The sequence below is a fragment of the Polypterus senegalus genome, chromosome 11 (genome assembly GCF_016835505.1).
Source record: "Polypterus senegalus isolate Bchr_013 chromosome 11, ASM1683550v1, whole genome shotgun sequence".
NCBI classification, from domain to species: domain Eukaryota; kingdom Metazoa; phylum Chordata; class Cladistia; order Polypteriformes; family Polypteridae; genus Polypterus; species Polypterus senegalus.
The window spans coordinates 162,805,980-162,818,535 of NC_053164.1; the positions used below are offsets into that span (position 1 = coordinate 162,805,980).

The following is a 12,556-nucleotide window of genomic DNA, read 5'->3' on the forward strand; positions in this document are numbered from 1 at the left end:
GCATAACAAAACCTGAAAATATAAATAAAATGTGTTCCTTTCAGCAATAACAAATCAAATCATTAAGTTGTCTTTGCTCATATGTCAGTTTAGAACTGGATGTCTGGCATCTATTTTTGGCAACAGGTTTGTTTATGTTTGGTGTGAGGTTCTGTGTTGTGGAGATTCTCAGGATGGATTGCAGGTGCTCATCAGTGAGGCGACTCCTGTGTGCTGTTTTGTTATTCTTTATCACTGAGAAGAGCTTCTCACACAGATATGTGCTACCAAACATGCACAAGGTTCGAGCCGCATGTAGACGGACTTTAAGCGCCGTGCAAACTCAGTGCGCTCGGTTTATCAGCAAAGTGCGTATTTGGGAACACCGTAGTGACGACTTGGTTTAACATTACTTGGCAACAGGGAAAGTTGCACTGGTGCATTTGTGTCTCCCATAAAAGCAACTTCACTTGAAATCACTTTGTGATTGTGCACGGGTAAAAACGTCCGCTGAAGTGTCAGATTGTTATTTAATTCTTCTGCTTTCTGTATCTTCTGCATTGCATTCAGGTCTTTCAGCCTCACTGATGAGCACCTGCAATCCATCCTGAGAATCTCCACAACACAGAACTCCCTGATGTTTTGTCTCATAGTGCCGTCTTAGATTAAATTCTGTAATTACAGCCACATTAGCTCCACAAATGAGACACACGGGTTCAGTAAACATATACTCAGCCTCCCATCGGTTTTTAAAGGCTCTATTTTCAGAATCAACTTTTCTCTTCAGCATCGTGTGAGCTAGCTTCACAATAACTTGCAGCATCATAAGGTAGACTTGATTAACGCGGTAAGTGTTCTGCAAGGCAGCTGAAGCGCTGCATTATGGGATCTGTAGTTTATTGTGTTACCAGCGCTTCATATACCCGGGCTTTAATAACAATAATACAGTATATAAAATGATCTCGCGGGCCGGATATAATTACACGCCGGCCGGATGTGGCCCGCGGCCCTTGAGTTTGACACATTAGGACTAAATAGAACTTGAAAAGATATATTTTTTCAAATGTGATCGCGCAATTCAGATAGAGTTGACGCGCACTACAGCCTGCATGCCTCAATAAGTCATCCTCCCCTCGCTCTTACTTCTTTACCGTTTTTACCAGCTGTACTGGTGCCATCTCGTGTAATGTCAGCTAAGACCCGGCACTTAAAACTTTCTCTCGCAGTTTCGCTGAGTTTGTACCAAACACCACCCTGACCATCTCATCTTCGTCTGCATAAGCACAGTCCTTAACCCGTGAATATTTAGTTTGCTATTGGATTGCCGCTGACGGACGGCCTTATATGGGCAGGCACTAAATTACAAATGCCAGCGGCAGCCTGTCTATGAACTTAATTTAAAGTGTAGGTTTACATCGTGCTTTGTTTCCGAAGTAGCAGAACTCATGAATATGGTTGTATATGTCACTCGCTCGCTTCTTATTGTTTCGCTGCCTTCTAAATTATATAATGCATGCTTTCTTCAGCGCTTTTTGGAGATCTTCCTGGTTTTCTATGTACTGCGTGATTACGTGAAGGCATGATGATGTCACACGAAACTCCGCCCCCACGGCGTTTAAGCTCATCTCCATTACAGTAAATGGAGAAAAACTGCTTCCAGTTATGACCATTACGCGTAGAATTTCGATATAAAACCTGCCCAACTTTTGTAAGGACGCTGTAAGGAACGAACCTGCCAAATTTCAGCCTTACACCCACACGGGAAGTTGGAGAATTAGTGATGAGTCAGTGAGTGAGTGAGTGAGTGAGGGCTTTGCCTTTTATTAGTATAGATATACATATATATATATATATATATATAAATATATATATATATATATACATACATATATACACATACATACATATACACATATATATATATATACACCTACATATTCATATATATATATATATATATATATATATATACATATACGGTGGAAAAAGTGAATGTCCTGCTAAAGGAAGACAGTGTAAAAAAAAAAAAAAAAACCCGTGCATGCAGTTTGTCACATCACAGATAAAAAGGAAGACGAGCTGTTTATTGATGCAGTAAGGAACTAATCGATGAATGAAACCTCTTATCTTTACAACGATTGACAAACACGGAATGTAACTTGAACACATCCTACAAATACGAGCCTGATTGAAAGAAATAACGATAATCAATTCCTTGATGTCAGCAACATTCAATAACACTCACAAAACAATTACTGTATATTGACAATCATGTTACGTTATTTTTAAAATGTTCCCTTTTCTTTTTCATAACTTCTACTTCTATACCCCGATCTACAATACATACTTTAGCATAGACAAGCCACACGCTGTGGCGCAATTGTAGAGTCTTCGCCTCTAACGCCGACATTCGAGGTTCGATTCCCGAGAGGGGATGTACTGACTATGTACGCGCACTACCCGATTCATTTTACCTTCAGCATCTCCTTGGTTTTGGGACGTATGAAAAATATTAGGTTAACGCAGAATCATGTTACGTTATTTTTAAAATTTTCCCTTTCTTCGCACAAACACAGCTGAGAAGCTTCTATGCATGTACTCCATAACGCTTTAAAAAATAACGCATTTAATCACACTTTCAATTCCAAGCAAACGGGAACTTTTGTCAATTCATGATTTCCTGGTACATCCATTACACTGATGAACACATCACAGCTACAAAAATGTCAGAGTCGGAATAAAGCGCGTTCCTACGACTGATCATTTCGACTTCCCGAGTGAAGCCTTGATAAAAGCATGGTTTTGTGCACACTGAAAAGCAAGCAAAATTAGATGCATTACAAAAAGCGGACTTTGTGGCTCTTACTAGGGATCATTGGACTTCCGTGACCGTTAGTAATTCTAAATACATCTAATTACAAAATGTTCAATGATCACACTGTTTTAGCCTAATGTACAAAATAATTTTGGCTAATGTTACTCAGAGTTTAAAGAGTAAGCTGGTCAAATTACCTTTTATGTTTCTGACTTATTTTTTTAAGAAGAAAAACTGCACTTTATGGTGAAATTTTGGTTATTATTATTTAAAGACAATACTATTCTGCAAATGTACTTAAAGTACTTAAACTACCACTTTATTTTTAAGTCTGCCCAATTTTAACCAGGGATGATATTTTTGTTTCTGTTTTGAATTCAAATGCAGTTTAAAGGCTTTTTTTTTTTCAGAAATTAAAACAGCTTCAGTTTACAATATTCATGTCCATGTCTATTATTTGATTCTGTCGCCCACTAAAACCGTTTTAAATAAAAAAAAAAAAGCATTTGCGATTTGGGGCAAATTTACGTGTGCGATTACATACGATTAATCAAGATTAATTCTTACACAGCCTCTAATTAATTGGATTAATTTTTTAATCAAGTCCCACCCCTAATATATATATATGTAGATATATATATGTACATTTGTATATATATGTGTATATACAGTATATATGTAGATATGTATATGTTGTATATACAGTATGTATATATATATGTGTGTGTGTATATACAGTATGTGTATATATATATATATATATATATATATATATATATATATATATATATATATATATATACACATACACACATATACATATATATTATATGCCAGCAACACTCATCAATGACAAAACAATTACATTAACAATCATCTTAACGCTATTTTTAAAATGTTTGCTTTTCTTTTTCATAACTTCTTTAACACACTACTTCTGCATGGTATGGTATTCTAGTATATATATATATATATATATATATATATATATATATATATACATATATACACATATATATATATATATATATATATATATATATATATATATATATATATATATATATATATAAATATATATAATATATAATATATATATATATATATATAAATATATATCTATATATATAATATATATATATGTATATATATATATATCTATATATATATATATATATATATATATATATATATATATATATATATATATGTATATATATATATATATATATATATATATGTATATATATATATATATATATATATATATATGTATATATATATATATATATGTATATATATATATATATATATATGTATATATATATATATATATATATATATATATATATATATATATATATATATATATATATATATATATATGATAATGGGTCCTTTTTTCTGACGGAGTTGCGGTGTTCCTGTATACATGTTGCGATTCTTTTTGAAGTTTGTTTCTTGTAAGTCTAAGCATTATACTCTGATGAAGACCGTTGGCAGGTGTTGAAAGCTCAGACTACGAATGCAATGAATGCAATTACTCTAGACATACAGGCTGTCAAATAAACGAACTGCACGCCGTTCTGCAGCGTAAAGGGGCTAGGTCTCTGATGCTGACGTCAATTCCCCAAGAGGGGAGCAGAAGAGTGTGTACGCCTGATGAGCCCAAATGAGGAAGAAACACGTGTCACGTACTCTTTGCATTATTTGACAATAAACTATGTAACATTCCATATACAGTGCATCCGGACACTGTTTTTCGACATTTTGTTATGTTACAGCCTTATTCCGAAATAGATTAAATTCATTTTTTTTCCTCAGAATTCTACACACAACACCCCATAATGACAACGTATAAAAAGTTTACTTGAGATTTTTGCAAATTTATTAAAAATAAAAAATTGAGAAATCAAATGTACATAAGTATTCACAGCCTTTGCCATGAAGCTCAAAATTGAGCTCAGATGCATCCTGTTTCCCCTGATCATCCTTGAGATGTTTACTTGGAGTCCACCTGTGGTAAATTCAGTTGATTGGACATGATTTGGAAAGGCACACACCTGTCTATATAAGGTCCCACAGCTGACAGTTCATTTCAGAGCACAAACCAAGCATGAAGTCAAAGGAATTGTCTCGAGGCACAAATCTGGGGAAGGTTACAAAAAAATTCTGTTGCTTTGAAGGTCCCAATGATCACAGTGGTCTCCATCATCCGTAAGTGGAAGAAGTTCGAAACCACCAGGACTCTTCCTACAGCTGGCCAGCCATCTAAAATGAGCGATCGGGGGAGAAGGGCCTTAGTCAGGGAGGTGACCAAGAACCCGATGGTCACTCTGTCAGAGCTCCAGAGGTCCTCTGTGGAGAGAGGAGAACCTTCCTAAAGGACAACCATCTCTGCAGCAATCCACCAATCAGGCCTGTACGGTAGAGTGGCCAGATGGAAGCCACTCCTTAGTAAAAGGCACATAGCAGCCCGCCTGGAGTTTGCCAAAAGGCACCAGAAGGACACTCAGACCATGAGAAACAAAATTCTCTGGTCTGATGAGACAAAGATTAAACTCTTTGGTGTGAATGCCAGGCGTCACGTTTGAGGAAACCAGGCACCGCTCATCACCAGGCCAATACCATCCCTACAATGAAGCATGGTGGTGGCTGTATCATGCTGTGGGGATGTTTTTCAGCGGCAGGAACTGGGAGACTAGTCAGGATAAAGGGAAAGATGACTGCAGCAATGTACAGAGATATCCTGGATGAAAACCTGCTCCAGAGCGTTCCTGGCCTCAGACTGGGGCGACGGTTCGTCTTTCAGCAGGACAACGACCCTAAGCACACAGCCAAGATAACAAAGGAGTAGCTTCAGGACAACTCTGTGAATATCCTTGAGGGGCCCAGCCAGAGCCCAGACTTGAATCCGATTGAACATCTGTGGAGAGATCTTAAAATGGCTCTGCACCGACGCTTCCCATCCAACCTGATGGAGCTTGACAGGTGCTGCAAAGAGGAATGGGTGAAACTGGCCAAGAACAGGTGTGCCAATCTTGTGGCATCATATTCAAAAAGACTTGAGGCTGTAATTGCTGCCAAAGGTGCATCGACAAAGTATTGAGCAAAGGCTGTGAATACTTATGTACATGGGATTTCTCAGTTTTTTTATTTTAATAAATTTGCAAAAACCTCAGGTAAACGTTTCTCACATTGTCATTATGGGGTGTTGTGTGTAGAATTCTGAGGGAGAAAAATGAATGTAATCCATTTTGGAATAAGGCTGTAACATAACAAAATGTGGAAAAAGTGATGCTCTGTGAATACTTTTCGGATGCACTGCATACATACATATATTATATATAAACACATATATACACATATACACATATGCATATACAGTACATATATAAACATACATACATACATATATATATACACATATATACATATACACATATATACACATATACAGATACACATAAATATGGGTTTTTTTTGCCCCTTTTGTTTCCTGCGGTTTTGAGTGATACCTTTTGCTTATTGCTCATCAACATTTAAAAAACATCCATTAGAATTTAACTCATTTTCACTCTCGTAGAGAAACGGCAGACACGAAAAAACGATAACAGTTCATATTAGGAAAAAAAACATTACATTTTTGCAGCTCTCAATTGTGGCAAAAAAAAAAGACGTTGCCAGTGAATTCAGAATTTCCCCATCGACACTGTCAACTTTCTTTAAAGACCTAGCTAAAAAGGAAAAAAAAATCTCGGGGTGCAAATGTTTTTTAACTGCTGCATTTGAAGACATCGAAAAAGCAGTTTTTATGTGGTTCAGAGATGCTCGTTCAAGAAACATTCCTATTAATGCAGAACTCATTCAAGTAAAACCCAAAAGAGTTCAGAAACCTCACAATATGAAGACGACAAGGTGATTCGGCTTATGATTGATAACTGTGCTGCCCACAACATGCTTCCGCATTTAGATAATATTTGCGTTGAATTCCTCTCACCCAATTGTACAGCAGTACTTCAGCCATTGGATTTGGGCATCATTCGCACCCTGAAAGTGTATTATCGCAAGAAAATGCTGGGAAAAATTTTCATCAGCATAACTTGTAGACAGGAGAAGATTAAAATAAACGTGAAAGAAGCTATTGAAAATGATTTCAGAAAACTGGATGCAAGTTCAAGAAAGCACTATAGCTACAAATATAGAATCTCACTGCAACAAAATTTTCATTACAACAAAATATTTTTTATGTCCCAGGAAGTTGATTGTAATGGAATTTTACCTGTATACATATACAGTACATGAAGAAGAAGAAGAAGAAATTTTATTTATTTGAGGGCGCCTTTCTAAACACTCAAGGACACCGAACAATAGACAAAATACAGATTATAAACAAAAGTAAAATACAAAAGTCAAAATCAGACAGAGCAATTGTAATCAAAGAGAAAAAGCAGTCTTAAACAAATGAGTTTTAAGTTTAGATTTGAAAAGTGAAAATGATATAATATTTCTAAGCTCAGATGGTAGTGAGTTCCAAAACTGGTATGGTATGACGGTAATGGTATGACGGACGAAGGGGCTAGCCAAGTGGATGGAGGAAGAGGATCTAAGAGTACGGGAGGGAATGGCAACATGGAAGGTCAGACAGATATGGAGAGGCAAGGCTGTGGATAGCCTTAAAAGTTAGTAGGAGAATTTTGAATTGAATTCGGAACTGAACTGGAAGCCAATGAAGCTGCTGTAAAACGGGAGTGATATGGTGAATAGAGGGGGTTCTAGCAATAATGCAGGCAGCTGAATTCTGGACCAGTTGTAGCTTATAAAGAGATATGTGAGAAAGACCAAAGAAAAAGGAACTGCAATAATCCAGACGAGAAGTGACAAGGCTATGAACAAGGATAGCAGGGGTGTGGGGAGTGAGGGAGGGGCGAATATGATTAATGTTACGCAAATGGAACTATGCAGACCAGGAGATGTTATATATATATATAATGAGGAAGAGGAGGGGGGCATGTGCCACTCAACCCTCACTGGTCTATCAGCAATCAAGTTGCATGTTATGTGGTGCACTCTATACATGTTATAACATTTTAATATTATTACTGAACTATTGAGATTATCATTACCATTCTACAAATTTTCTTTGATGCAAAATTTCTCTATTTCTCTAAACCTTAAACTACTAGGACTTAATAAAAGAAATATAAAATGTGCTAAACATTAAAAATACAACCTACCATACAGAAGCACTGCATTAGTCTTTGAAGATCTGCCATCTTTTTCCGCATGTGCTGGTGACTTAGAATCATGACCACTAAAGGAAAGAGAGCAAAAAATATAGTTTGTAAACAGAGGTTTAACATACATACGGGAAAAATGTTTTTTGCGACTGTAACTACTGAGAAATGTTATACCTTATATACACACACACGCACACACATATATATACCTGTATATATATATATATCTATACTAATAAAAGGCAAAGCCCTCACTCACTCACTCACTCACTCACTCACTCACTCATCACTAATTCTCCAACTTCCCGTGTGAGTGGAAGGCTGAAATTTGGCAGGTTCATTCCTTACAGCTTCCTTACAAAAGTTGGGCAGGTTTTATATCGAAATTCTACGCGTAATGGTCATAACTGGAAGCAGTTTTTCTCCATTTACTGTAATGGAGATGAGCTTCAACGCCGGGGCGGAGTTTCGTGTGACATCATCACGCCTCCCACGTAATCACGCAGTACATAGAAAACCAGGAAGACCTCAAAAAAGCGCTGAAGAAAACATGCATTATATAATTGAGAAGGCAGCGAAACAATAAGAAGCGAGTGACATATACAACCATATTCATGAGTTCTGCTACTTCGGAAATAAAGAACGATGTAAACCTACACTTTAAATTAAGTTCATAGACAGGCTGCCGCTGGCGTTTGTAATTTAGTGCCTGCCCATATAAGGCCGTCCGTCAGCGCAATCCAATAGCAAACTGCCACGGGTAAATATTCACGGGTGAAGGACTGTGCTTATGGAGAGGAAGATGAGATGGTCAGGGTGGTGTTTGACACAAACTCAGCGAAACTGCGAGAGAAAGTTTTAAGTGCCAGGACTAAGGTAACATTAAATACAGCCACGGACATAGCACGAGATGGCACCAGCACAGCTGGGAACCTTCGATGCAAGTACACCGAGCGGCTCACGTGAACTGACGCAGTGCACAGATAAAAGGCAACAGTTCCAAAGAGCGCTGAACAAAAACCGAATTACACAATTGAAAAGGCAGCAAAAAATATGAAGCGCCTGATAAGCATATTCATAAATCCAGCTACTGCGGAAACAAAGCACACGTGGAAAAAGTCAATGTCCCGCTAAAGGAAGACAGTGTAAAAACCCGTGCATGCAGTGTGTCAGGTCTCAGATAAAGAAGAAGACGAGCTGTTTATTGATGCAGTAAGAAACGAATCGATGAATGAAACCTGTCATCTTTACAACGATTGACAAACACGGAATGTAACTTGAACACAACACATCCTACAAATACGAACCTGATTGAAAGAAATAATGATAATCAAATCCTTGATGACAGCAACACTCAGTAACACTCACAAAACAAATACTGTATATTGACAGTCATGTTACGTTATTTTTAAAATGTTCCCTTTTCTTTTTCTACCTTTTTAACACACTACTTCTCGCTGCATACGCGGGTATATATATATATATATATATATATATATATATACCGATCTACATACTCGAATAATGGATACTTTATTCGCCATCAATGATTGTTTTGGTAAAGCCATACTCAGTGTATTCATTAGATGAACGGTAAAAAGTAAGAGCGAGGAGGATGACTCATTGAGGCATGCAGGCTGTAGTGCCAACTCTATCTGAATTGCGATCACATTTGAAAAACATATCTTTTCAAGTTCTATTTAGTCCATATGTGTCAAACTCAAGGGTCGCGGGCCACATCCGCCCGTGTGTAATTATATCCGCCCCGAGATCATTTTATATACTGTATTATTGTTATTAAAGCCCGGTATATGAAGCGCTGGTAACACAATAAACTACAGATCCCATAATGCAGCGCTTCAGCTGCCTTGCATCAGGGTAACCTGAATGCAATTCAGAAGATACAGAAAACAGCATAATTAAATAAGAATCTGACACTTCAGCGGATGTTTTAACCCGTGCACAATCACAAAGTGATTTCAAGTGAAGCTGCTTTTATGGGAGACACAAATGCACCAGTTCACCTTGCCCCACTTTCCCTGTTGCCAAGTACTGTTAAACCAAGTCGTCACTCACGGTGTTCCCAAAACGCACTTTGCTGATAAACTGAGCGCACTGCGCACTGAGTTTGCACGGCGCTTTGGTGACTTTGATGAACAAAAAAAGTCCGTCTACATGCGGCTCGAACCTTGTGCATGTTTGGTAGCACATATCTGTGTGAGAAGCTCTTCTCAGTGATAAAGACTAACAAAACAGCACACAGGAGTCGCCTCACTGATGAGCACCTGCAATCCATCCTGAGAATCTCCACAACACAGAACCTCACACCAAACAGAAACGAACCTGTGGCCAAAAAGATGCCAGGCGTCCAGCTCTAAAATGACATATGAGCAAAGACAACTGAATGATTTGATTTGTTATTGCACGTAAGAGCGGAGTCAACCGCTTTAACAAACAGCGTATTGCACTGATACTGAAATAGCTGTTGTGTATATATGTAGATATGTATGTATATGTATATATATGTTTATATATATGTGTGTGTGTATAGATATGTATATATATATATATATATGTTTATGTATGTGTGTGTAAATATATATATATATGACAACAACACTCATCACTCACAACAGTGACAAAACAATTACATTGACAATCAGGTTACGTTATTTTCAAAATGTTTCCTTTTCTTTTCATTGCTTCTTTAAACACTACTTCTCCTCCATGGCGCGGGTGTTTTGCTAGTATATATATATATATATATATATATATATATACTGTACACACATATACATACATACATACATACACACACTCAAATAGCTCTTGACGTAGTTGACTGGTGCACAATCAGTCCAGTCTTGCCTCCCGAATCCCATAGCTGAGGTTCCACCCAAACACTTTTTTAATTTGCTCCATTTTCCAAATTTAATCATTTATATTATTTTCCACTTAATTTCTTCGGAATGTTTTTAATCTTTAGTTTCAAGCATGTCCTTCAAATTCAGAATTTGTGAACCTTCATATTCCCCCAATAACGGGGATTTTACCCAGAAAATGTGATTTTTTTTTAATGTATAAAATTAATAAGACAAATGTGTACCTAGTACTCTATTATTTTTGGCTAATGTAAATTTTGAACTTCATTGGGTCAAGAATGGAACATGTACGCAAGCAGCATATTTCTTTTTTCATTCTTAAGGTTTTTTGGTTTTTCTTTTTTAAAACATAAAACAATGATATATAAAAATACTAATTATCAAGTTTTTTCAGAAAGGTCTCATCATCAATGCTTTTGTTGTAAGCACAAGGTAGACAAAATAGTGGCAGAATCTAACATTTTAATATCACAGACCTACTAACAGGAGGGTCTTCCTTTTGCCTTAAAAACAGTTTTATTTCTTTTTGGAGTAATGTCATACAAGTTCTCTACTGTGTTTAGCAAGATAACATATCATTAATCAGGAAGAAAAGCGTCTAGTTGCTCTGTTGATGAAGGACATAGAAATCTACTTCATACTATGCACTGAAGAATCTCCCATAAAAGTTAAATGATGTTCAGATCTTGTGACTGCCGAGAGTATGAAATGCATTTGACTTTATCCTGGATTTTATGAAATAACCTGAATAACATTAGCAAAGTGTGTACCCGATTCTGTAAAATGGCCTTATATTCTTTGACCATTATTCAATGACTCCCACAACATAACTGCCTGTATCATTACTGATACCACACCACGTTTTATAGCTGGTAAAGCACAATATGGACTAAAGGCATCCTTTGAATTTCACTAAACCAACTCATGTGGAAGTAGAAAACAGGGTGAGAGATGACTCAGACTACATTACTTTTTTTTCAGTTGTTCAAGGGTGCAAATGTTTGTGCTGCATCTTGGTGCCCTTGCCATAAATCTGTGAAGCTCATGACAAAGATTACATTCAGACTCAGTGACAGAAGTCCTGAAACAATTATGTGGGAATGCTTAAATCTGTACTTTTCTGCCATTTGCCAATTATTCTGTTTTAGGTTCGTTTCAATTTAGTCTTGTTGCACCAACTCAAAAACTCTCCCACATTTATATGGACAATGGTAGCTTTATTGCCTGCCCCAGATTTAGGTGAACTTTCAAAACGTGAATTATACACTGTACAAATTTTTTGTCAAATTTTAGTACACAGTACTTTAGGTATGATTTATGAGGTGGCATTTAAGGAGTTAAGACTGCCATCTTTAAAAAGACTTGACAATGATATGATGACATTAAATTAGTGTTAACTTGGTAAAATGTATATGCTGTATCTAATACATCACTGTGGAAATAAGTTTGAATATAAATCATAATAATAATAATAGATTTTATTTATATTGTGCTTTATATTTAACAATCTCAAAGTGCTACAAAAGAAGAATAAAATTAACAAACAAAAAAATCTATAGAAATAATTTAACAGAAAGCCTTTCTAAAAAGATAAGTTTTTAGGCTTCATTTGAAGGCATCAATCGACTGTGGGGCTCTCA

General features: G+C 36.5%; 1 protein-coding gene across 4 annotated transcripts in view; it reads right to left on the reverse strand.

The window, feature by feature from the left end:
* The window catches only part of eps8a (epidermal growth factor receptor pathway substrate 8a), a 402,686-nt gene that overhangs the window by 208,382 nt on the left and 181,748 nt on the right, over positions 1–12,556 (reverse strand). For all 4 annotated transcript variants that reach the window (XM_039769996.1, XM_039769994.1, XM_039769997.1 and 1 more), the window contains exon 3: positions 8,032–8,108. In XM_039769996.1, coding sequence (XP_039625930.1) covers positions 8,032–8,108 — 77 coding nt within the window. The remainder of the gene's footprint in view (positions 1–8,031; positions 8,109–12,556) is intronic.